At 40.0% G+C, this 26,328-nt stretch overlaps 2 protein-coding genes across 4 annotated transcripts; one reads left to right on the forward strand and one right to left on the reverse strand.

Moving 5' to 3' along the window:
- Positions 1 to 230: 230 nt before the first annotated feature.
- zgc:56235 (Voltage-dependent anion-selective channel protein 2-like) lies at positions 231 to 11,745 on the forward strand. 2 transcript variants are annotated; one of them, XM_047373370.1, is made up of 10 exons: positions 231 to 373; positions 3,234 to 3,304; positions 3,970 to 4,019; positions 4,351 to 4,353; positions 7,581 to 7,733; positions 7,830 to 7,882; positions 9,720 to 9,941; positions 10,024 to 10,174; positions 10,262 to 10,319; positions 10,710 to 11,745. In XM_047373370.1, the coding sequence occupies exons 2-10, from the start codon at positions 3,238 to 3,240 to the stop codon at positions 10,799 to 10,801; spliced, it is 849 nt and encodes a 282-aa protein (XP_047229326.1). In that variant the 5' UTR covers positions 231 to 373; positions 3,234 to 3,237; the 3' UTR covers positions 10,802 to 11,745. The 2 variants fall into 2 exon arrangements, with proteins under 2 accessions (XP_047229326.1, XP_047229327.1); XM_047373371.1 differs by lacking the exon at positions 4,351 to 4,353.
- Positions 11,746 to 14,518: 2,773 nt separating this feature from the next.
- tor4aa (torsin family 4, member Aa) lies at positions 14,519 to 26,115 on the reverse strand. 2 transcript variants are annotated; one of them, XM_047371723.1, is made up of 4 exons: positions 25,981 to 26,103; positions 23,517 to 23,586; positions 20,654 to 21,109; positions 14,519 to 18,175 (listed from the first exon to the last, which is right to left on the reverse strand). In XM_047371723.1, exons 3-4 carry the CDS (start codon positions 21,107 to 21,109, stop codon positions 17,318 to 17,320), a joined length of 1,314 nt encoding a protein of 437 aa, XP_047227679.1. In that variant the 5' UTR covers positions 23,517 to 23,586; positions 25,981 to 26,103; the 3' UTR covers positions 14,519 to 17,317. The 2 variants fall into 2 exon arrangements, with proteins under 2 accessions (XP_047227679.1, XP_047227678.1); XM_047371722.1 differs by lacking the exon at positions 23,517 to 23,586 and having other exon boundaries at positions 25,981 to 26,115.
- Positions 26,116 to 26,328: the final 213 nt, after the last annotated feature.

The raw sequence follows: 26,328 nt of genomic DNA on the forward strand, positions 1-26,328 counted from the left end.
GCCAGTTGCCTTCATTGACCTATGAGCCCTGTGGTAAGCAGGCAGGCCAGCCTGTTACTGCTTACCCTTCTTTATCCTGATGAAAAAATGGGTTTTCAGTTTCTGGAGCTATATTCTTCATTAAACGTGTATCGCCAGTGTTGCACCTTTTGGACATAAACTCAGTAACTATCTGTGGGATAAACCTCTTGCTTTAACAAACCACGTGTAGATGTCTCTGGCAGCGCGCATGCTCAGTAGTAGGTCTCCTTCATTGTGCCCTGTCTCTCTAAAAAGAAGCGCTTAGCTAGGCTAGCCGTCAATCCCCTCAGCAGCATCACGCCAGGGACTCTAGGCTTTGTGGACTGCGGTCGCTTGAACCTCTGCAGCACCGGTGAGGAGCCTTGAACACCATGAACGAATCTCAAATACACCACAGAGCTTCAGATATTTGTGTCATTATCAACCATCGCGTCTTGTTTCCCAGGGTTTGCAGCATTTCTTCCTTGCGTGTTGTAGCGCAGTAGCTAACGGTATCCTTATGTAATGATGCTGAGCCATGGAAAGCACAGCGTAATCCCTGGATGAAGGCTTTTCCACGTTTTAGTGCAAACATTTAGCTACGAATTTATGAGCTGAGTCCAGGATGCAGGAGCATCAGCTTGCAGTCTCTTCTTTCTGGATAGCCTGGGCAGAAAACTGCAACCCCACAGCCCCTTCGCTGGCCCATCTGCTGTCCTTTGTCCAGCACCAGAGATGCTACAATTGTTTGATTTTAACATAGGAGGCTAACGCTGTCCATTTTTCATGTCCGGTGGTAATGGCGAGGGTCTAGATGAAGCAGGGGCCCAGAGCTGCTACGCTGTCAGGAAAACTATGGAATTAGATTGAAGCTGGTTTCTAGGTTTGAATAAATACGGTGAAAGAAAATGGTCTGGAAACATGTTTTTACAGACTTTGTTCCATATTCCATTGTCAAAAAATTGCATATCATCCATCCATCCATCAACCTTTTGTCTGCCGGTCCTCCTTTTCCTTCCTTCCTTCCATCTATTTCTTCCATCCATCTTCCTTCCTCTATCTATGTAGAACCAGCTGTTTGTCTATTGTCTGTTCTTTATGTCTAGATGACTTCATCATTTTCCTCCTTCCATCATACATTTGCTTTTCATTCAGTATTCCTTGTTCTCTTATTCCTTACTTCCACTCTAACTTCATTTGTTCAGACATTCATTTGCTCTCTTCTTTCTTTCTGTCCCATCCATCCCTTCATCCATCTTTAAATTTTGACCACAGTAGAAATATCTGCCAGAAATTCTTTTTTTTTGTTTTTTGGCACTATGGGCCTTTATTTCCTCAGTAAGTCGACAGGAAAGAGGTGAAGAGAGGCGACAGACATGCAAGAAATGTGCCTGGAACATTGAATATGGAAAAGTATGGAATTTCATTGTGAAAAAAGTTCTAGGAAACCTGGACCTTATTTTATTCAATCCTTTGCAGATGAACTTTGTCCACAACACAGATCTTAGTTATGATGATCTTAGATCTGTCAGCCTTTTGCTTCAGATGTAGCTGGGCAGATTTTCTCCTCCATAGGTCACTCAAGCATTGCTTGACCTTGAAGGTCTCCCTGTTTTCTAAATTAGGCAGGAACCCAGAGCTCATTAAATACTCACTCTCTTGTTCTGTGTTCCTTCTGCTGGGTCTCCTCTTGAGTCATTTTAGGCTTTATTTGTGGAAGATGCACAGAAAAAACAGTTGTCATTTCACCCTCTTTATTCTTTAGAATTAGTGTTTGCTAAAGTATATTTGCCATGCAAAATTGTTTAAACACATTTCCATTTTTCACATTGCAACTTTACAATTCAGTGTATTTCTTTTAAATAAAAATACATGCTTTTCAAGATTTTGTACAAATAAAAAATCTGAAATGTGTGGTGTACATTTGTATACAGCCCCCTTTACTCTGTCACTTAAAACAAGAGAATCCCCCTCTGTTCAATGTAATCTCAGTATCAATCCAGCTGTTCACTGAAGGCTTCAGAGGTTTGGTAGAGAACATTAGTGAACAAACAGCATCGTGAAGACCAAGAAACACAGCGGACGGGTCAGGGAGAAGTATCCAAAGCTTTGAACGTACAACGAGCAACCGTTCCATCCATCATCTGAAAATGGGAAGGATATGGACATCTACAGATCTACCAAGACATGACCACCTGTCTGAATTGACAGGCCAAGCAAGGAGAGCATTAAACACAAAAGGAGCCAGGAGGCCCATAGTGACTCTGGAGTAGCTGCAAAGATCCACTGCTCAGGTGGATCATAATCTGCTGACAGGACTCTATGGAAGCTTATGAAGAAGAAAGCCATCATTGGAGCTATATTAAATCCTGTATGCTTACAGGTCATGGGGAAAACAGCATGGTTTAGATCAGAACGTTTTCATGTGTTAGTTTGGCTCAGTCAAAGTTCGGCCCAAAATCCAATTGAGAATCTGTGGCAAGACATGAAAATTGATGTTCACCGATGACTTTCATCCACTCTGACTGAGCTGGAGCTGTTGTCTAAAGAAGAGGGAGCTAATCTTTTCATCTCCAGATGTGCAGCGATGGTTGAGCCATACCCCAAAGGACTTGCAGCTGTAACTGAAGCATAAGTTGGTTTCACAAAGTGTTGACTCAGGGGGCAAATGCATGCCACACCTTTCAGATTTTTATTATATGTTTAAAAAAAAAACAACTTCAAAACCAATTTAGGCTCATGTAAGGTGACAAAATCTAAAAGTTCCATGGGTATGAATGCTTTTGCGAGCCACTGAATGGTCTTAGCTTTGCACTTTAGGTATGGGCTAAAGTTAGAAAACCAGCTAACTCAACAAACTGCAATACAAAAGAAAAACTCTTCATTTTGGTTTTATTTGACCATGCAGGTTGTTGGGGTGAGTGAAGTAAGCTCTGCCATGCACATGATGAAATGAGCATGGAAGGTAAATTACTGCCACTTCTCTATTTTATGTTCCACTTTGGTGAACAGTTGTTCACCAAGACGTTTTGTTGGGTTGTATTGAAAGCTAAGCAAAGTGGGACCCCATGCGTTGAATCTTAGGTGCAAAGTTACATGTAAATGTAGTCAAAAGCAAAGCAGTCTGGCTTGCATGGATGATTTTTAACCTTTGCCCTTTTTGGGGCCAGTTTTAACTACTTATAATTGTTGTACCTGTAGTTTAAACAGTTTTTATATTTTATCGTTGTCAGAAAAATGGCTGTCCCTCCTTCATACTCAGACCTCGGCAAGGCCGCCAAGGATATCTTCAGCAAGGGCTACGGTGAGTAATGCTGTAACCCCAGGACAAAATGGACACCCTGTTTTTGTTCCTGTTAAGTGTACAGTTTAAAAACAAACAAAGACCGTATGGATCAGGAGCATTTAACCTCTGCCAGCTGTGCCATGAAGTACGATACCATGTACGGTATGGAAAGGGACGTAAAACTGGGGAGAAACAAATCACCGCTCTAGCAGGCATAAAGGGTATCAAGACGCCATTTCTTAAAACAGAATCCAGCTTATTTCATCTAAGTAAGTTATTTAAAAACGTAATATATTAGATCCACAGTTGTCATCGAACTGGAGCAGTGTGTGGACTCCGCGCGCGCTGTCCACGGACGTTAGAAGTTTCATAGTCAGCGTACCAATTTCCTACATTTCCCACACTTTCTGCCATGGCGTCATCAGACATTTTTGTGTTTCTGTGGGGTATAAATACAAGGTGACGCAGATGACCATTTAGGCCCACTCTTTAAAATGGGAAAGACAGATGAACATGGCATTTAGGGAAGGCAAACATGTCGACCTTCATAAGTTATGAAATGGGTACTTCAACTGGATTTGTTGACTTCATTATTTTTTGCGTTGGTACTGCTGTAGTTTAAACTTTTCTGGGACATTGATTGAAGTCTCTTACTTACTGTGAATCTGTTTTGAACCCAACAGGCTTTGGGGTTGTGAAGCTGGACCTGAAAACCAAATCTCAAAGTGGAGTGGTGAGAACAGCTTTTCTTTGCTCCGTCTCCATTTCTCCTTTATTATCCTGCTGCTCCCCAACACTTCGATCCCATTGCACTGATACCTGTAGAGTTCTTGCACATCTTACCCTCTTCATGCTCCTTTAAGCACCAATAACTGCTGTGAATCTGAGCTTTAAGGTTTCCAGGTTGGCGAGCGCCGCTGGTGTCGAGCTGCTTTGCTTTAGCTGAGCTCACTTGTAGAGAAACATGGAAGCCCCACATTGGCTGTCTGTCTCTCTGCCTGCCTTTTCCTAACCGCTGCTCTGTCTCCATGCTGCCACCGCGGACTGCGCGCGCTCTAATGTAGATGGTAAGATTGACATCCGAAACCGACCGCTCTGCCCCCCCACCCACCGTGTCAGGCAGAGCTCCATTCTCCATGACCCTCTGTCCTGTCCCATCCTTTGCTTTGTCTGTCTTTTTCATATTTTCTTGTGATTTCTTTTTTGTTTTTTTTTTTCGTCTCCGAGTACATTATTTAATCTCGTGCATTTTCTTTGTCTGTAGTCTCTGAGTTTGACTTTTGTTAGTTAATCTGCCAGCTGAGGTCACAGACTAAACCTGGAGGAACAGAGAAGCATTTTTATCTTTCCTGAAATGTTAAAGTCCAAAGGAAGCCTCTAGATGTCTAAAACACTGTTGTTCCTGCTGACATGGCCGTTAAGGTCATGTACACGTGTTAATAGCTCAGCCTATAATAATGTTCAGGTCGCTGGATGTGATCCAGGGTGTTGCAGAAACGTCAATCAGCTACTGATGTCTGTCCTCGGTTGACCATATCATGATGTAATCTGTGTTTAGTTGGTAACGAAGCAGCTTCAGAAAGTTCTCATGTAGCCCTAAACCACAAGCTTATTTCCTCTTAGGTTTGTTTTCACATTGTGCTGTAATGTTCTGGGAAAACATTCAGTACATTTGACCCGGGGCTCCTCATAAAGAGTTATTTTCTGTGAAAAAGAGATTGGCCCCTTATAGATTTCTTCTGGCTTTGGTATTGTCTCCCACTTCTTAAATCAGTAAATAATAGTGATTCACCATATTAAAAAAAAAGAAAAAGTTGAGTTCAATTTCATAAGCCACAAACCTGATTACTTCCAGACCTGCTGAGCCACAAACCCATTAAAATAGAACTTCCCTGACAGCATACATTAGGCTAAAAGATGTGAAAAAGCAGCACTTCCTGCCCCGATCCAAAGACTTGGACGACTTGCCGTGATTTGAGACTTTGCAGTGTCGTGAAAATTTACGGATTTTGGACACCCCTGATCTAAGGTGTTTTTCTAGATCTTTTAGGTTTTCTTTTTATTTTATTCTGGTTTACTACATTGTAATTAAGCTTAATGTTTTTTACTCTGTTGCAACTCTGTTGCAACTGTTGCAACAAATAAGTATGGTAGAGAACTGAAAAATGTCCTACGGCGCCTGGCAAGCATCAGCGGGTAAAACAAACAGAGCCGGTGGGAATCCGTGCTCACGGATAAACTGTGCTCTCTGTTCTGCAATCCGTGTGCGCAGATTACTCAGTAACGTCTGTCTGTTTGGACGCATGGCCCACACCTGCGTTAACGTTAGCTGTGCTGACATCATTTTAAACGTTTTATGACAGTGTTACAAAAATAAAGTCATATTACAAGCTGTGAAGTGTGCTGATTAAAACATGGCAGTGTTTTAAGTTTATATATAACAACAGATCCACTGAACTCACCTCGCAGGTGTGGGCCATGCGTCCAAACCAGACGGATGTCACAGAGTCATCCACAGCTCACACTGTGCAGACGGATCGCAGAAACTGAGCACACAGTTTAGTAAAGCGTGAGCACTGATTTTAACCCACTGACACCTGCCAGGCTCCGTAACGTCCTTTTAAACAGCTTCATAATGTAATAAAGCTTCAAGAACCCATTCAGAAATTTTCAGTGTGTGTAGTTACGGATTTCTGCCACTTGGAGGCAGTGTGGGCTTGCTTTTTAAGTGGACACTTTTCCAGTTTTTCTTGTTTTTGATCTTATTTATTTTGTACTTTTACAAAACAAGATGGGAAAATTTGGCTAAGGGTGCTTCACACACTGCCAGATTTTTAAGAAAAACATAATTTGAGCATTTAAACAAATAATCTATGGAAACCTTCTTTGATATGCCAATTATAACAAGGAAGAAAAATACTAGACAAGCAGCAGTGTTTATTTCTGCTCTTTTAACTTTGTTTTTGGCAGAAAAGCAGAACAAGGTTTGACAAAAATGTGACGTTATTGACAGTAACTAAATGACAAAAATATTGCCTGTTGAAGAGTATGCTTTTTAGGGCTGAAACAATTAATTGGATTAACCGTGATCGATCGATTATTGAAATAATTGTCAACCAATTTAGTTATGGAATAATCGTAAAGTGCAGTATACACACTCTAATACATGTCATTTGCTGTAATTAAGCCAAAACTACACAAAAAATATATATTTTGCATTTAAGATGAAAACCCGTCTTTGTAAATATGCTCTATCAGAACTCTTCAAGTGACGTAGCTTCAGCTTCAAAGCAATTTCCCATTAAGCATCTGTTCCCGTCTATTTCTTATCCATGCTGTGTCGCTGATGCCTCCTTACATGAGTTCAGAGATATCGATGTGTAGATGTAACCGTGTCTATTCAAATGCCTGCTCTGAAAAAGAAAGGACAACCTCTCTTTAATCCTATGAGTTTTACGTATCAGGACATCATCAAAATTATTGTGTTCTAAAGAATTTATGTGGCTGGAAAACGGAGTATAGCTTTGCTGCCTCAAAAGATTTAAGGGATAACGTAAGAGCCAGAAGTTTAGCTGTTTGATAGTGTGGTCAAGCAGACAAGACATTGGCAATGACATTAAGAAGTAGTTGTTGCTGCTGATCAATCTGTAAGGGTTCTGAGGCCCATTCCAAATAATTGAATGATTCTTCACAAATCAGAAACATTTAAGACCAAGCTTCCCAGCCATGGACGTCTCAGCACATTTACACACATTTTCGCAAGATCCGATCTGGAAAAGATTTAAGAAATTGCATGAAATCCAAGAACCCGACCTCCACGGGCCTGGGCTGGCATGTTTAACGTTAGCCTTCATGACGGGACAGAACAAAACAACAAGTAAAGTTTGTTTGGAAGGGTTGCCAGACAACTTTGGACCAGCCAAAGTTCTACCCTCTGAACCCGTTGAGATTGTGTGACCTTGAATGACATGTTGAAATAAATGTCCAACATTAATGAATGGCAGAAATGTAAAGGAGAGCAGGCTAAAATTCCTCCAAAGCAGTTTGGGACCGATGGACTACTTCACCTTATTGCTGACATTCTGTGGTTCTGCGAGCTATTGAATGGAAAACCCAGATCCAGATGCATAAAACCCTAGAATTAAAAGGTGATTTGTACTTTCTCCCCCCCCGTCCCATAAATGTATTTATTCACTAATCCGGTTCAGTTCTAGCTGAGGATATATTTTAACCTTCAACGGTAGCACCAACAATCTGTTACCCTGGTCCTCTTCTTCTTCTTCTGGCTCTGCAGGAGTTTAACACAACAGGCTCCAGTAACATCGACACGGGGAAGGCTTCCGGCAACCTGGAGACCAAGTACAAGATGAAGGAGCTCGGCCTGAGCGTCAGCCAGAAGTGGAACACAGACAACACGTTGGCCACAGAGGTCACTGTGGAGGACCAGGTGTGTGTTTGGTTGAGTTTTTTTTTTTAAATAATTATTTAAGTATGCAAAGGTGCCATCAGTTTAAATGTGTTTACACTACGTTTTCCTCTTCAGCTTGCTCAGGGCTTGAAGGTTGGCTTGGATACTTCGTTTGTACCAAACACAGGGTGAGGCTACTTTTACTGAGTGTTAGTGACTTAATGTAGACTGTGTCACCTTGGTTGCAGTCAAATGTGGTTCTGATATCAATGTTTACATGTTTTTTTGTGGTTTAACTTAATTTTCAGATTCTTTCAGTAAACTATTAGTAAATGCAACAAAACCATTTCTAAAAGCATCCTGTTACATCTTGGTTAACAAGTGTTTCTTAAACAGGAAGACCTACAAGGGAAACCAGATGATTGCCTAACCTGTATAAAAAGACAACCTTTTTCCCACTGTCTGACTTTAAATCATACCAGGCTTTTACTTTTTTAGGTCAGTTAGGGTTGCTAAAATGATTCCTGTTTGCTAAATGCCAGAATTTTATATTTGAGGATTTGGAGATTTTTTGTATTGCCTCTTTCAAAGTGCCTTTAAATAATTGTGGACAGCTCAGACAATGTCAGTGCTTTGCAAGCTTCTGAGGTAATGGAGGGACACCTGTGGATGTTAAGGCAGCACCCTAAACACACCGCCTACTAGTGTGACATCATGGAAGAATCAAAAGAACCCAGCTGAGATATCGGGAAGACACTGGTGGAGCTCCACAAGTTTGGCTTGGTTCATCCAGAGGTCAATGTTTTGGTCCAAAGTGATCATATCAGCCCCAGAACAAACGCAAAAAGCCTTGTAGATAGGGGTGCAGAAGCTCAGGTGACATCACCTGATGACAAGAGCAGTCCTCTGGCATAGCCATGAAGCAGACCTACGTCTCCGGTGAGCGGGAGAAAACAGTATGACAGGCGGTTGTCGTTTTGATCACCGCTGGCTCCAAAACGCTAGATATAAAACAAGGTTGAAACGAGGACTATATCCTCAGCTAGCTTCCTGCAACATATGCCAGGAGGACTTGCAGCTTTTCATGATGGGAGAGTTGGTGCTCTCAGCAGTAGCAGTGGGAGGGAATTATAAATTTAAGCTAGCTTGCAACAATGCAGGTAAATTGCAAATTGATTGTTTAAAGGATGGATTGAGCTAGGGTTTTATGTCATGTACAGTACTTTAAAATGTGCAACAACAAAAGATTCTTTGAAAACTCTAGCAATGGTGGTAGCTTTAATTATACAAAAAGTAGCTGTGGCTTGGCTATGTTCTGTCATGTGCGCCACTGATGTCTTTTGGGCTCCTTCAGGCGAAACGTGCTCGAATTTTCCTGGGAGGAAAGGGGAAAAGTGTACGAACCCTGTGTTTGAAGACATCCTGTGGTCTGAAAAAAACAAAAATCGAAACGTTTCGACAGAAGGGGGCCATTGTTGCATTTGGAAGTAAACGGTCAAGCTGGCGATCTTGAGAACAGGGTCCCAGCTGTGAAAGAAGTGGCAGCATGATGTTAAGTTTTGCTGCAGGACGCACCGGAATTTCCTTCACTAAATAGATTACATGATGAGGAAACATTATGCTGAAGTATTTATGTAGCATTTCAAGACACCAGCTAAGAAGTTAAACCTTAGAAACAAACTGGTCTTCCAAATGAACAATGACTCTAAGCATACAATGAAATTAGTTACAAAGTAAGTTAAAGACAACAAAGTCAATGTTTTGGAGTGATCATCACAAAGCCCTGACATTAGACCTATAGAAAATATGTGTGTGTGTTACATGATGAGGCCCATTTTCTGAAAATGATTCTAGCATTTAGCAAACAATGTTTTGTAATCCCAACAAGTCCAAAACAGGAAAGGTTTAACCTAAATAAAGAGACAGTAAGAAAAAGAGGTTATGCATATTTTTATACACTATGTAAATATCTGGTTTAAGGACAACCTTAACGAGACTAGTTGTTGTTTGACTTTACTCCTCTAGGAAGAAAAGTGGCAAGCTGAAGACGGGCTACAAGCGAGACTTTGTCAACCTGGGCTGCGACGTGGACTTCGAGGGGCCCATCGTTCACGCTGCTGCCGTGCTGGGCTACGAAGGCTGGCTGGCCGGTTACCAGATGGCCTTCGATACGGCCAAATCCAAGCTGTCTCAGAACAACTTCGCCCTCGGCTACAAGACTGGGGACTTCCAGCTGCACACCAACGTGTGAGTGTTTATTCTGAATTCACTGGTTTGGACCTCGGCAACCTGCAGCACCAGCTCTGAATGCGTTTCTTCTTTCCCTCAGCAATGATGGGACGGAGTTTGGCGGCTCCATCTACCAGAAGGTAAATGACGAGCTGGAGACAGCGGTCACTCTGGCCTGGACCGCCGGCAGCAACAACACCCGCTTCGGCATCGCAGCCAAATACAAGCTGGACAAAGACACCTCTCTGTCGGTGAGTTCTCCAGCATTTCCCTGGGAGCTCCGTTTCTTTCAGACTGTTGTTGTTTTTGTTCTCACCTTATTATGTTTCTCCCCTTAGGCCAAAGTGAACAATGCCAGTCTGATTGGAGTCGGCTACACCCAGAGCCTTCGGCCAGGTAGGCTCCAACCCAGATCAGGGCTGCTCTGACCAGCCTAAGAATTTTGTTGGCACAGAGACAGTCAGGCTGTGTAGAAACAAGTTTGACAGTGGGTGTAAAATCTATTTTTAATTTTAACCTAGGCTGACATTCAGTGCCTTTCAGAAATATTCATAACCCTTAAACCTTTTTTCAGTTTGTTACATTACAAGCCACAATTTATTTGACTGATGTTCAGATGTGATGGACCAGTACCAAGTAGTGTACAATGCTGGAAGGTGAACCTGCGCCCCAGTTTCTGTCTGAGACTGAACCTCCGCCTCCAGAGTCGTTGTACATGAACATAAATCCAGAGTTAGAAAAGATGGACTGACTGGTTCCTCAACCTGATGGTTCTTGTCTCTGCAGGCGTTAAGGTCACCCTGTCGGCCCTCATCGATGGGAAGAACTTCAATGCAGGCGGACACAAAGTGGGCATGGGCTTCGAGCTTGAGGCATAATGAGGACTCCACATCAGTACTGGACAGCACCACCTTTCATGTAGCTCCTCTCTGGACTCTCCTCACATGGCCTCCCCCTCCCCTGTCCGCAACCCCAGTGAGCATTTCTGAGCTAAGTCGAGTCTGGAGCTGGGAGGTTGACCCTGATTTTGGCGGTGCACCATCGTAAAGGAATTACTGATGTTTATGGCTGAAGTCACATTTATTTATTTCCCTGTAGGTCTTGGATGATGTAATTGTTGGTGTGTAGCTCGTTGCAGCAGTCGTACCTAAAAGCATGTGAGAATAAAAACACGGATGCAGAAAGAAACGTTCATCTGCTTGGTTAAAAAGGGGCAGTGTGTCAGCTTTCCTCTTTTTTTTTTTTACATTAGTTTAAACACTTTAGGATGGTAATATTTTTATTCACACACGTTTCATTTGGTTGAAACTGAATCCTGCTTCGACTGAGCGGCAGAATCATGAGGACAGTGAATCCGGATTGTCAGAAACCATCTTTTACTGCTTTCTAGCTGCTCATCCTGATAGGTGAAATCAAAGTGGTGGAATCTTCTGGTTTCTTCTGTAGTGTAGCGCATTTCTACAGCGTTGTTTTCATCTGTCTCGGCTCAGCGGCCGTAGAGATAGTGAGGATATTTGGCATCGTAGTCGCTCTTGTTTTCCTCGTGGACCACATTCAGCGCAGGCAGATGTTGCATCTCAAGCAGTCCACGCTTCTCTGATAGTGCAGCTCCTCGTCCTCCGTGATTCCTGTCAAACGCTTGATCATGACACTCCGCTGACCCCACGCTGCTTTGTTTCTGCATCCAAATCAGACGTCTAAATGTCTTGTTCATTTTATCCATCACACTTGTCATTATGATAATAAAACTCATTTTATTATTTAGACACAGTACCTCATTTTTTCCAATGTAAATTAAAGAATTCTACAAAAAAAGAAAAAATGTCTTAATTTTTATTTCGCCTGGATATTTGATGTGTGGGAGATGATTTAGGCTGTATCAACTTTTTAGCTTTCTTTGCTAGTTTTGATGAGCAGAACATGAGAACCATCGGAACCTTGAAGCAGGTCATCTGTATTTTGCTGGTATTCACACCCACTGAACGTTGTCACATTGTGTCACTATACAACCACAAATTATGTTATTGGGATTTTACCTGATAGACCAAGACAAAGTAGTGCATTATTGTAAAGTGAAGGAAAAATAAGCTGGATTTGTTTCTTTTCCACATCTAGACACATAACATTTTTGCTTATCTTTGTAAAACATCTCAAGACCAGTCAGACTGAAAATTATTGTTCATAGATGCAATCCATCTGTGAACAATAATTTTCAAGTTTTGCCACAGCATGTGGGGTGTGTGTGTGGGTATATATATCTATATATAGTTAAATATACACAGACGCACACACACACCGCATGTTGTTTAGAAGTCAACTTATCTGAGTCATAGCATCCCACTCTTGAAAGGTGGCCCTTGGGTCTTTAAGGTTCTGAGGTACAGAGCTACGAGCCTCAGCTGAACCCATAGCTTTTTTATGAGATTCAAGTGTGGAGAAAGTGGAGGCCACTCCATTCAAGGAACCCCAGTCTACAGTGCTCCAGCTCCTCAAGATCGTGTCATTAGGGAATGGCTGCTTGAGATGGGTACATTGAAATGTCATTGCAGAAACTGACAAAGTCCATGCACGGTCTTTATCAGATGATGCATGATGTCCTGAAGCATCACTGAGCTCCTGGACAGTCTGAGGTGCAACTTGGTGGCATTGGATGCACCTAAACATGGTGTCCCAGAGATGTTCTTTTGGATTTAGGTCAGTGGAGTACGGACACGAGTCAGTAGTATCTGGTATTCTCCAGGAGCTGCCTGCACACTCTTGCCACATTAGGCTGGGCATCATCATGCACAAGGAGAACCCAGGGCCCACTGCACCGACGAAGGATCTAACAATGGGTCTTAGGATTTCATCCTAATGGCAGCCAGTGTGCCATCGTTTTTTCCTGTACAGTTCTGGGGTCGTCTCACTGTTGCCCCTTTAGTGTACATGTTAATTTCATTAACCGAAACAGTTGACACTGATTAACAACCCCCTCTACTACTGAACTGACTAGATCAATATTCCAGGATTTTAACTGATTTGATATTATACTCTAATTAAAAAGTGTTCCATTATACATATATTATTATTATACATACACTACGGGTCAAAGGTTTTAGCAAAAAGGGGAAGGCTTTGAAGTCAACGGTATAAAGATGTACTGGAACTTGTAATGACAGAGACATCTGGGTAAAGACAGCCATGCTTTGCTGAAATCTGTGATCTCTCTCCGTAAGGGCCCTTATGTAATTTTCTTTCTTTGTGTTATTTTGTATATTCATTTTCCGTTAGAAATCATTCCACTTATTATCTTCCAAATTAAACTTGAGTTAATCTTAATTTCCTGCTCTTCATCTGTTCTTTCTCATGACATCCGGACTGGTAGAAGTTGAGGCCACAAGAATATCAGTGATAGCATTATTTTACCTCAACAATGTTCATTGAGAGACGACCAAAGGTTAATATTTCAGTCATCACAGCAAAGGGCGGCTACTTTAAGGAACCAAAAATATAAAACATTTGAAGTTCTTTTACAACTTTTTTTGCTACATAATTCCACATGTGTTCATTCACAGTTTTGATGCCTTCAGTGAGAATCCACGTACAATGTAAATAGAAACATAAAGAAAACCATTAATTGAGAAAGGCGTTCTAAAACCTTGGACCGGTAGTGTGTTAGACTGTGAAGATTTGTGGTATTTTTACAGTCATAACCCTACAGTGTCAGAAGAACCACAAATAGAGCAAAATGTTGGTAAGTACCTACGGCCCAATGAAAATGACTAAACAGCTGGAAGAGTGCAAAATATGAATGTCTCAGCAAGACTGTTCTACGTGGGTTCCAACAGAGTGTGTAGGGCTCTGTTTCTGTGGGTATATGCCTCACATAGTTAGTACATTTGTAACTTCACCTAAATGCTATAATGCTTTCTATTATAGAATGTCTTGTTTTTGTAAGTTAATTGTGGCTAACATGCATATAAATATGGTGATGGCAAACTGCTTCCATACAGCTTGCTTGTCCATGTTACTGGACAAGCAAGCTCATTCTTCTCATTAAAGCTCAGTTAAATGATGAAAACATAGTAAAACTGATATAGTGAACCTGAATATTATTTTTGTTAAGTATTCTGTTGCTGAGTTCTTAAGATTTAAATGTCTGTTTACTTATTTAAAAGAGCTCCAGTGTTTTTAATGACAAAGGCAGGTTTATTATTTATGTTAATTTTGTATTTATTTAGATTACTCATTCAGTTTCTCGGCAACAGGGTTAGCTTCATGTTTAATTTGATCTGAAAAGAATAAAATCCCATAGAACTAAATGTTCAAGTTAAGGAGATTAAATAAAATGATTTTTATTTAATAATCAGTGGCTGTACATTCTATTTTTGCTAACACTGAGGGGGTACCCATGGTGTAACTAAATAGCTCAGGAGGTATGGAGGTCAAAAAACGTTGGAAACTTCTGATCTACGGGATACAGCAAACATGTAGAAGAAGGTGCTCTGCTCTGCTAAGACCAAAACTGAACTTTCTGGCTCACTTACGCGATGCTTTTTGTAAAACATCTTACACATATGCCGCACCTACTGTTAGATCAGGAATCCCACAGCATGCATGTTTATAAGCATTTTTATTTACTTTTACTTTTCATGACACAGGACATAAACACGTAGATGACTGAACAACAAAAATAATCCACCCTCCCAAATCCACAAAATCATTAAAACGGCTGGTGTGGGTCTGTGCCGACTCCAAGTTCATTCCCTTGGCTGTAAACCTGCAGTAAATCATAACATATCCGATTGTGTAATAAATAAACTTTGGTCATTGAGCATGTTCTGTATAAAAGGAGCAATTTACAGAATGCAAGCACAAGTCTGGTTGCTGTTTGCAGAAACAGTGTCAGCGTCTGCTTCTCATGCATGATTTGCATGATGGTAACAGATCTGTCAGAGAAAACAGGCCTTTGGGTTTCAATCATCAGCGCGTGAGAAATTGCTCAGTCTGGTAATTTAGTAGTTGAATGTAGGTTCTGAAAGAAAGGTTCTGTATTCCTTTTGTGGCAATACAAAATCAAGTAACGCATGTTCTTCAGTTTTCATGGAGTCATTTCTGTTTGAGCTGCCTACTTTTTTTGAAGAATTAGTCCACCCAATTCATCTTCGCATAAAGATACACAAGTGTAAATATAAATAACAAAACCGGGTCATCGCACATTTCTTCTAATTTTTTTTATATTTTTGATTTTCTTGTTTTTTTTTTTGTTTGTCTTTTTTCATTTTACCGCTGGTTTTTTTTCTTGAGTTGAATTGTGCAGAATAAATGTCACAGTACATGTGGAAAGAGTTCTGAATTTTTTTTACATCACAAAAACGTGGCATTTTACCAGGGTTGTGGACACTTTTAAGAACCACTGCATAGCTTTGATGTGGGGTCAGATGACAATGGGACCCACATGGGTCCTAAATGTGTCCTAATATCCTCTTAAGACCATCCTAAGACCTGTACTGAAGGCCGTATGTGTTTAGTGCATTTTTATCCAGTCAACCGAAGTGGGTACCACATAAGTCCATTGTGAGCCTAGGCCAACCTAGGACCCATCCATCCAGAGCAAAGTCTATATGGAGCCCAGATACACATCCTGGCTGGGTGAACTGAAACCAAAGCAAGATACAGTAAAGACCCAAGTACATTATTTTTGGTATAGGATAACTGTCCCTTTTTAAATGTCATGTCATGGCGAATTAATCCAAATCAGTAGAGTTACTCAGTTTTATAGGTGTGGCTCTATAATTTCAAACTTAAATGTTTAAAAATTGGCCAAAAATCAATTTCCAAATTTTACAGACATATTTTAAATACCTCCTATACCACCACATCCAAACAATAATATTTCTGAAGAATTCTTTCAAAATTATTCAGATTGACTCTGATACAGATTAAAAGGGATTTAGGGCCAAATACAACAACATAGTAAATATTTCTATCAACAGCTCACCCACCTTGCAAATTGCAAATGTGGTTTCCTGAGAAAAGGGGTTCTTGTAAGCTTAGATTGTTGTTTTGAGGAAATTCTAACCAATCATGACCCAAATACACACCCTTGTAGACTTCTCATTGGTGAATAGCATATAAGAAAACAGTTGTGCTGGTTACCTTCATGGTGCAACCAAAAGAAATATCAGGGTCTCTTTTTTAAAGTAGAAAGACCACTAAAGTCACATGAGGGCAAGAGTAAAAAGAAAACAATTGAAAACAAATTATTGTATGGATAAATTAGACAGGTTAAAATTAATTCAGCCTTCTATTATATTTAAATTGTAAATAATAATTTTCTAAATTCATAATACTATTGATTCATAGTATGGTAAAATGTTAGCATGTGACCATTTGTTGGTAGATGGCAATTGGCTGGTTACTAGTATTGTGGTAAACAAAGGTTTTAAAAAGTAACAGCTACACAGCCATTAAAATGTTTTGTTGTAACATTTTAGGAGATGTCAGAGCAGTGCCCCTCACCCACCTATTGCTGTGTTCTGCCATTCAGCTAATTGAAATAAGGCTGCTACAGTTGGGACTGGGAAAATTAGGAGTGCCACCAACCAGGTGACCCTGTGTCCACACAACAGTTAGAAAGCTTTGAGTAGCACGTCTGACTGCAGGCTGGCTACCTGAGCAAATAGCCCAACTAATTAGCCAGCTAAAATCTGCCCTCTAGACTCTGTAAAGAGCAGAAGAGCAAAAAGGTGTAAAATTCTTCACAAAAGGAATGTTTATAAAAAACTACTACTAAATTTATGGGTTATTTATGACTGCAGTCTATATAAGTCTGTGTATCAAAACAATACATACATGATATATACAACATTATAGCTGCAATAATCAAGATGTTATCAATATTATTTAAGCTACAACAGGATAAATTGTTGCTTTTCTGTTTTAAGTAAAAGCAGTTAGGTCATGCTATGCATTTTTATGTAAATACAATAACACCATAAACCCAACATAGCTGTATTCATCTCTTGAGAATTTCATACCAGCTGCTGTCATAATGGTATTTTGGTATTTGCCATATCCAGGGAAACTATTTCATATAATGTGATCAATGGAAAGGGATGCTAACAGTGGTGAGTAATAAACTATTGTTATGTAATTTGGGTGGACCGACCCTTAAAGGAGTGTATGGAATATTTTCAAACATTTTCACAGGATTTATTTCCCATAGCAGAGTCCAGCGCCTAAGCTCTCATGAGTCTGGTAAATATCCAACTCTGGTTCTCCTGCCAACTTTGGCTTTGAGTTTTGTCTTGTCAAGTTTCATAATTCATCGCTCTCATGCTCTTTTCTCACACCTTTATTCTTCATGGATAAAAGGAATGTAAAAAGGATTCAAAGGTTTCATGAAGAGCGTTTTACAGCAGATTGACCTTTGCCACCACTTGCTTGCAGCCTGTTTGGGAATATTCGCGGCCTCCAACTGCAGGGTAGTATTCAATCTCCCCTGCGAGGCGCTCGATGTTGCTGTGATCTGGGTAGAAGCCCTCACGGGTAACCTCTTCCAAAAAGCACTCCATCACATGACCTTTCTCCAAAAGACCAAGAGGTAAGATGTCAGCCTCAGACCACAGTGAATGATGCTTCTCCAGCGTCTTGCGTAAAATGGGAGTCAGTTCTTTGACGAAGTTGCTGTGGCGACCTGAGGCTGTCATTGCCATGGGAATACTCGAGGAGTTCTGTAGCATGTGTTTGGTGATGTGTGCATGGCCTAGGTTGCTCAGGATCAGGTAAATGGCGTTCAGGTATTCGTTGGACTGTTTGGAGGCGACGAGCTGCAACAGCACGTCGAAGATCTCCATGTGCATGTGCTCGGCCTCATCAAAGATGAAGAGCGGGATCTTCTCCTCTTCCTCGGCCTTCTCCACCATCTCCGAGATTAGAGTGGAGAGGTTACGAGCGCACTGCATGGCATCGGCCTCCTGGGGGCAGTGGTGAAGCACGTAGTACTGCAGCACCAAGGTGTCACCCACCACCGAGCGGAAGTGTCCAGCTAGAAGGCGCCCCAGGTGGCTCTTCCCTACACCACTGGGGCCATGGATGGACACCACCAAAGGCTTGTTGTGAACATATGTAAATAAGTAGTCATTCAAGTGGGACAGCAGACCCTCTACTGCCCCCTGCTGCCCAAACATCTCGCGCCTCAGAGTCTTCTCCAATCCTTCTAGATCATATCTGAGAACGTGGTCATCCAGGTTCTCTATGGCGTTGTACACCTGAGGAGATACAATCCCACATTTTATAAATCCGAAGGCACATATAAATAGTTTGCATAGCTTCATTCATGCATTTTATGATATACATATTTTTATCTGTCCAAAAGTATAGGTAATGCTACACATCTTTAAAATATATCTTTAAAAAATAAAAATCTACATCAAAGTTTTGCAGTATATTTGTGCTAATATACAAAATGCATTATTCTTCTTCTCCGAGTCGTTTTCTCTTCCCTACTTCAGTTCGGTTCACAAACCCGTGTTTATTGCATGTCTTCCCCTTCTCTCCCTAACCTTCTTCCTGTTAAGCTACTATTGAATAGGCCACCAGTGCTGCAAAATCTGCTGCTCGAGTGGCCACTAGTGGATATATATCAGTTAAATGTAGTGTGCATTATTCAGAGACATCTGGTGCAACCACAATGTTTGTGAGGTTGGTTCCACACAAATACCTGCAATGAAGGCTTCCCATTTATACACAGATATAAATTTAGTTTTACATTTTAACCTGTAGAACCTTTGAAGAATGAAAGTTTGGACCATTTAGTACCAACAATGAAACTATTTTGAGAACAGTTTGTTAAAGAGAATCTCCTTTCCTTTATTTGGGTAAATATCTGTGAAAACTATGCAACTTTATCATCTATTAGGTCTGCAGAGAAAACCATCGGGGTTGACCTTCCCTCCATCCAGGACTAACATCGCTGTAGACCCCACACATCCTGGACACAAACTTTTACCTTCATTTCGGCGCTACAAAAAGCTATTTGCAACAATTTCAAAGCCATTTGAAACGGAGAAAAAAAAGCATATTTGCACAACCGTAACCTGCCTTTCATTTTTCTTTTTTTCATATAAAAATGGCTTACACATACAAGTGCATTCTGTTCCTGTTATCCTTTATCTTATTTCCAATAAGGTTTATATATTTATACCTTTTGTCTGTAAAATATGAGCGCTTGAAACCGAAGTTATATTCCTTATTTGTGCACTAAATCTTGGCCAACAAAGCATATTCTGATTCATATTGTGAGGGACACCCACAACACATGTAGCTATCAGAGACTAGTTTTGACATAGTAAATCATTCTGCATAAAAACTCATGCTGCATATATAAACAAACTTCAAAAAATGAATTTGAGAAAAATAGCTTTATTAAAACAGAAAAGGTGAAGAAGGGTATCATAAATACTTTGAGCTGATGGAAACCTCTTTAAATATTCTTACCAAGGCCTTTAGAACACTGTTAGTAACTGCAGATATACAACTTGTAATAGGTTTCTGTTTAATGGTGCTGAGAAGCTTGTAATTACTGTAGAAATCTATCCACAGTGCTGCGGGGTATGAACAGCTTAATCACCTTAAAAATATCTGCATCAACCGCACTCCGCTGAATAATGACAGGGCGCTATTTATAACCCGAACGAACACAGAGCTGACAAAGTTTGCAGGGAAAAGGTTCAGTCTATTCTGCATTTAAACCCAAACAGGATAAAACACATTTGTTCAGCTTTTACTGTGTAGTCAGGGGGCGGAGTAGCAGGCAATCTGAGGCTCAGTTTTCAACATGAGCTGGTCAGAGTCAGCATCTCAGTCACACATGTTTGCTGTCTGAGCATTACACACAGAATGCAACTCTTCATGATTTGCAGGTATTTAGTCTTTAATACATTTTAAGCATCTTGTTTTGGTGAAATACTTTGATACAAAATTTTAAAATATAAAATAACAGCTGAGTGTCTTTTTCATGGCTCTCTTTTTGGGCATTGTTCATTTTTATCAAAGGTTTCTTGTGTCAAAGTTTCATTTTTTTATTCCTTTTGTTAACATCCACATTGTGTTGATATTTGTCCCTTATTTCCTCACTTTATTTAACTGATAAGTGATTAGACCGTATTAACAGAAAGGTCATTTAAAGGTGCAGTATATGTGATTCCATAAAATCTGGTGCTAAAGATTAAGATTGCAATAAAATACTCTTGAAATAAAACAAACCACTTTAAAATGGTGAGGTCAGTTCTGATGGTTTAGCACATTTCTTTTTATTAAATGTTCCCTCTTTTTGTTGAGATTTGTTTTGTTAAAACATCGTTGAATCCCTTTTGGGTTGCTTTGCATCTTTTTTCCAAGACATTTTTGGAAAGTTAATTTCTGTCATTTTTTTTCAAATTGTTTAAGCCTCTGTGTAGATTTCTGTGGTTTTTAGTCTCTTTGAAGTCTTTGTATATTTTGCTTTTTTCTTTTTAATTTAGGCCATTATTGTGACTTAACTTCTTGTTTGATTTCCACCCACTGCATACTTATAAATATTATACAATATATTATACATTAGCATTCCCTTGTGTATTAAAAGATTTATATTCTTTGCTTTTCCACAATTACTATGTAATTGTGCCTTAAATTAACTAGAGACAAAGCAAAGTGAGAATGTCTACAGATATGCACCATCTGGATGAGAAGGGTTGTTACTGGTTTACCTGGATAAAGACTATGACGAAGAGCAGGTACAGGCAGGAAGTTGCTCGGCTGCGCTCCTGCTTAGGCATTTTGCGTTGTCTTTCAGGGGGATACAACACATCTCTTTTTCTCCCTCTTTTCTTCTTCTTCTGAGGGACAGAAGGAATGGCAGGGAAGGGAGGGGGGGTAAGTCCGTTGAAGGTGAAGATTTTGGGGCTGGTGCACCTGGGAGCCCCTGTGAGGCCACATTGTGTTCCCAGCCCGAGGGCCATCTCCTGGCGGCGCCTCTTTATGGCCTGGTACTTCTGTTTGATGCGTATGACAGCACGCAGAGAGGCGAAGCTTGACAGACTGGGGGTTGGACTGCCCCTGTCCTTCTGGTTCTTCCCTTCTTCACTGTCCACTTCTTCATCCAGCTCTCCCTCAAAGTCTTCCACCAACTGAGAGGAAGAGGTGCTGCTGCTTTCATCACTCATCTACAGACAGAAAGCATAAGCTTTACCTTTAGCTACTGAATCCATCTGTAGATAAAAGTTCTCTTGATTATTAGAGAAAACATCCATAGCTTGATCATTTCACCTGATAAAGGCTTAGTTTTAAGTTCATTGACATGTCTTTCAATAAAAGGAACCAAGACCTAACTGGACAGTAGAACTTTGCTAAAGAAACTCTTAGAATTTGACTTTCAAAGCTGAAATTGGTTAAATATGCTGTCGTCTTCTACAGCATTGTTACAAGATTCTGGTTTAGGTATGATACCTAGGGCTGAATTTCTTCCCAGTTAAATGAATATAGACATTATTCTGATCCCATCTTAGCTTAAACTCGGAGGTGAGGTTTCTTATTTCTTCAGGGCAAAAACAACTACATTTAGGCCCCAAACGTATTCCTGCCCCTGGCAGGTTTAAATTTCAAATTATTTTCATTCAACCAAGAAGTTTGTTTCGGATAGGAGAGGTAGGCATCTCTGAAACAATAATAAAACCATGTAAAAGGAATAAAATACAGGATTTATCAGTTGCTTTTTTTAACCTATATTTTAATAAATAATCACACCCTTTCACTGCCGACCCGCATTTTCCATGTTTCCGCTTTTTATTGTGAAAGTGTATCTTTGGTGAGGAGCTCCATGTCTTTGAGGTTGACATAGGTGTCTATGGGAAGCCAAATGTGTGAAACAAGACTGTAATATACTCTTTAAAAGAAACCCTAGGTTTTGTTTGAAGGGTCTGAGGAAGTTGTGGGTGCTGTAATTTAAAACAATATATTTTAAATTGCATTTTTTTATTTTCTGTCTTAACCTCTATGGGTTAGTTCCTGCCTCTTTATGGGGCCACACCCTAACGAGCCTGTATGCCTAGGAGAAAAAGTATTTAAACATGGGCAGTTTTGCATTCAGTGTTTCAGGTCTGAAAACATCCAATGACTTAAAAAGGACTCATTGTTGCTTTAGTGAACAATTTGCTATTTTAGAAAATCACCCTTCCTTTCATTTTTGTAATGTAATGGCAGATGGTTAAAACATTGTGTTATTTTTATTATTTTACGCCAGCAAAGAAGCAACCTATCCTTCTGGCCTTTCATAAATGAGAAGAGAAGAGGTTGATGAAATGCTTCAGATTAAAAATCGTATATCTCATCTTCATAGTTGAAGTCTTAGAAAAGTGTCTTGTATTTGCTTTTTAACCCTGCAGCTGGCTGAATGCATAAACCATGAATTTTCACTACATCACTCCCTCTACCCTGTTACAAGTCATCCTGTGACCACCTTGCTCGGCGAGTCAGAGGCCTAACAGAGGTGGGCTGACTTCAAACCCCTTCGCTGTATCGACCATTTACAAAATCTCAGAGACTGCAAAATGGTGCCTTAATCGCATCTTGCAGTGTGTTGAGACAGGAGCTAGTATCTAGTCTGCAGTGGATAACTCACACATTTTTCCACCACAGTGGCTGCAGTGCTTAGAGCTGGTGCGCCTCTTCTAATTCTGTCCCAACTGATTCAGCCTATTCTGGGTTGTTTTTTTTTTACAGTACACTGAGACAGTTTATTCATACAGATCACATTATTGCTATCAGCATCCCTGTAAACAGATGCTTTAATTGATTAACAGAGTTTTAAACAACATGCTGCGTTTGGGAATGCTAGAAATCCCTAATCAGTACCAGCAGCACTCCCAGACAGGAGTTAAATAATGAGCAGGATTTTAATCATGATGGCTGTTGCTATAAAAAGACCAGTTTAGACCAAGTGAAGGTGACAGGTGAATAAACAGCGAGAATATAAAAGGCAGTGTTATTTTGAGTATTAATGTTGAAGCTCAGTGTTTTTCACAGTTTGTTTTCCTTTAATTAAGCCAATCAAAAGCAAAGGTAATTCCAGAGTTTTAAACATGCCACTAACAACATTTTTATTGGTTGTTAATCTTCATGAACCCACCTGCAACTCCTGACAAAAGAATTTCTTTGCCATTATGTGCTTTTGCTTGCTTTGTACCCGACTTTATAAAAAGGTATAAAATGCTAAAACATACCGAGGGATGTTTCTTAGATACATCTCAGCATGCTCTCAGAATTACATTTTTCTATATAGTCTGCTGTAAGGAAATGTGGTGATATGATTATATTTGACAAGTGAAACTGAATCTTTTAACTTGTCAAGGTATTTTTTGTTCCACACTCGCTTCCTGGCTAGATTTAGAGGCATTAAGTAGACCTTGCTGTTGCTAAGGTCATAGTTGGCTTGGATAGGTTTTTTTTCTCCTAATAAAGGAAGTTACTTGAAAATAGCATTTTGTATTTATTTGGGTTATCGTTGTCTAATACGGAGGTTTGATCACCCGAAACTTCTAAGTGACAAAAACAGAAAACATCTGGGGCAAATACCTTTTCATAGCACTGTACTTAGATTTGATCACGAGTCAAACTCTCCTATATTTCAGAGGAGTCAGCTGGCCTTAACAGAAATCAGAAACACCATAAATAAGAACAGAGTGCAATATAACGTTTTCAGGTAATAATACACAAATAAATGTAGTTACTTGTGAGATGTGACCATTTATGATCATTTATCTTCATATTTAATGAAAATATTTAACAACAAACTGATATAACAGATATCTTTAAACACACAGGTATGGAATGACAGTAGGAAAGGACAGGAGGGGGACACTGATTGGTGAACGAGTGCATTGATGTGAACCAGTTTAGCAACGGAACTGGTTTGGGAAGAACCTTCTTAGCATCTTTATTGCATCAGCCAACTTATAGTAAAAACAACTGCAGTTTGAAGAATGAGATGGCAGTTCAACCGAACCCTCTCTTCTAAACCTTTAAAAGCCCATGATGTTTGCATTAGATGGTTATTTACAGAGGAAACCGTAGTTATCAACCACAGAGGACCGAATCGGCCCGTTATAATAACCTTTCCACTGGAAACGTACCGCTAATCAGAACCTTTTAGGCACATTTCACCAAAGTAACCATCAGTTACGATAATTATATAGTGTAAGAAACTGAAATATTGTAGCAGATCAAGTAAATTCGATTTTATTGATTATTTACCCTGCTTTACTGTTTCATCAGATTCTGGCTGGACATGTTTCAAATGGGAAGGTCATTTAGAAGACCACAAATCAACTCGCTGTGTTCATAACCACAGAGTTTTGTGTAAATAGCCATATAATGCAAATGCATTTGCAGTAACAAGGTTCCCAAAAATATTGTTCATAAAAACAGCTATGAAATGTTTAAGCTTAGAGAAGTCTGCTTTTGTTTTTTTAACCAGGCATTGCTGCAACATGGCAACTTTTCAGCTTGAATGCTCAAATGAAGCTCGGTTTCACTTCATCCCTGGTGAATACTGTGGTATTTGGTTTCGAAAATTAAAACATAGCAGGTCAAAAGGGTGAGCGTTCGCTTTTTTTCTTTTCAAAGAAAATGTTAAAATCAACTCTTACATCAGTGGTATGCAACAAAATAGGATGTAGCAGTTGGGAAAAAGAGTTTGGCTCTGAGCACTGAGTGGATAGATTTAATGCTGCTGCCATTTGTCTTTGATCTGTTGCCAAACCAAGTGTTGCTCAGTGTTAATTACATTAAAATTGAGAAGACATCTGCAAGTAACCACACAGATCAAGTTCGAATTGCATGAAAATGCAGAAGGTCGATACATGTTGGACCAATCTGCAGACAGCCAGTGTTACAGGACGGGTGTCTGAAAGAGCTGCACGTAGAAAACAGCACAAACTTATTTTCTCTTGCTTAAAAACAGTGTGGTGACAGTGAAAGAAGGCTGTATGCCAAATTGTGGTGAAAAAGCAATGACAGGAAGATTAGGCCAAAGCCAACTTCCACAGAGACATCAGATAAAATATAGATCATAACTACATTTAAATAAAAGCTTCTCTTTTTTAGGTAATATTCAAATGGCGTACAAAAATCACACGAACTATTACTGGAGAGAGAAGGAAGTGCAGAAGTTTCAGGAAGCTTCTCAGGCCTGCAGGATAATAACTCACAAAACAGCTTTGTGACAGTTGTTTCATGCACTACATGCACATGTCAAAGTGCATGATTGGTGAACATGCAGTTTCAGTTTTCCACAACTTCATATATTAATAATAGACTGTTTTTAAAGATGTATTTCGACCTAAAACTCAGCTGATCTGCCTTGGAACAATCCTGAGTTTATATTGCAGGAGTGTAACCATTTCTCTGACAAAAACTCCCAGCAGGTCCTGTTAATATGTATTAAGCTTTACAGTAAAGGAACTATCAGTTATACCCAGGGGAGATAAAGACAGCAGCTGTTGCAACAAAACTGAGAATAGTGAAGGCATTGTCTGACTGATCAGTCGGATATTATTGTTAATATTGCCAGAGAGGCTCGGGCCCTTCTGTAAAAGCCATAAAACACACACCAGGCTCTTTACATCAGCACTAAAGAATTCCAATGGGCTCACTGGGAGCAAAATGAGCGAGAAAGCAAAGGGATATCAGAGCTTCATCTGCTCGTTTTCCCCATGTCCTCACATGCAGAGACCTGAATGTCTAGGAGCATTCCAGGCATGTTAAAAACTTTTCCCCACTTTAAGGCTACTTCTTAGAAATGTTGCTTTAATTAAATCCTTAATTCTGCATTTACCAGAACATGCACACTGTGCCTAAAGTTGAAAAAGCACAAACAGATGAAGTTTCCAGGTGTGGTCTACTGATATGTCTATTTTTTAAATTAAATTTGAAGTTTTCCCCATACAGAACATCTGCAATTCAGCTGCAAAGCTGCGAATATCAAACACAGATAGAGAAACGTGGAGCTGACAGAAGTAGAAAAGAGATTTCCGATTACCTTAAAATGTGGCATGAAACTTTCCAAAGTGAGCCAGTTTTATTTGAAGGTCTAGTCCATAGTTTTTTGGAAAGGAGAAGGCAGAAAAGCTCAACACAGTTTAACACAGGAAGGCTGGCTATCTTTAACTCTGAAAGTTACTTTCAGCCCTCTGCTCGCTCCTCCCCGTTCTTCCTCTTTTTATACTCTCTGCCTTCCCTCCCATTTCTCATGATTGTTTTCTAACCATCAGCTCTAACCTTTCATCAGAGCTAATCCAGTGAAACTACTTGCTCTCACCTACCTTTGTCTAATTACTTGTAAAATCACAAACAAAGCAGGATCAGCTTTTTCTGGGTCAGCATCAAA

This window comes from Girardinichthys multiradiatus, chromosome 8 (genome assembly GCF_021462225.1).
Source record: "Girardinichthys multiradiatus isolate DD_20200921_A chromosome 8, DD_fGirMul_XY1, whole genome shotgun sequence".
In the NCBI taxonomy this organism is placed as follows: Eukaryota; Metazoa; Chordata; class Actinopteri; order Cyprinodontiformes; family Goodeidae; genus Girardinichthys; species Girardinichthys multiradiatus.

Excerpts from the sequence above, each read along its gene's own strand:
- zgc:56235 (XM_047373370.1), top strand. The coding sequence starts at position 3,238 with ATGGCTGTCCCTCCTTCATACTCAGACCTCGGCAAGGCCGCCAAGGAT. Across the intron at positions 3,305-3,969 it reads TATCTTCAGCAAGGGCTACG|GCTTTGGGGTTGTGAAGCTG; the intron begins GTGAGTAATGCT and ends TGAACCCAACAG. Across the intron at positions 7,883-9,719 it reads TCGTTTGTACCAAACACAGG|GAAGAAAAGTGGCAAGCTGA; the intron begins GTGAGGCTACTT and ends TTACTCCTCTAG.
- tor4aa (XM_047371722.1), bottom strand. Across the intron at positions 18,176-20,653 it reads TCGTCATAGTCTTTATCCAG|GTGTACAACGCCATAGAGAA; the intron begins GTAAACCAGTAA and ends GTATCTCCTCAG.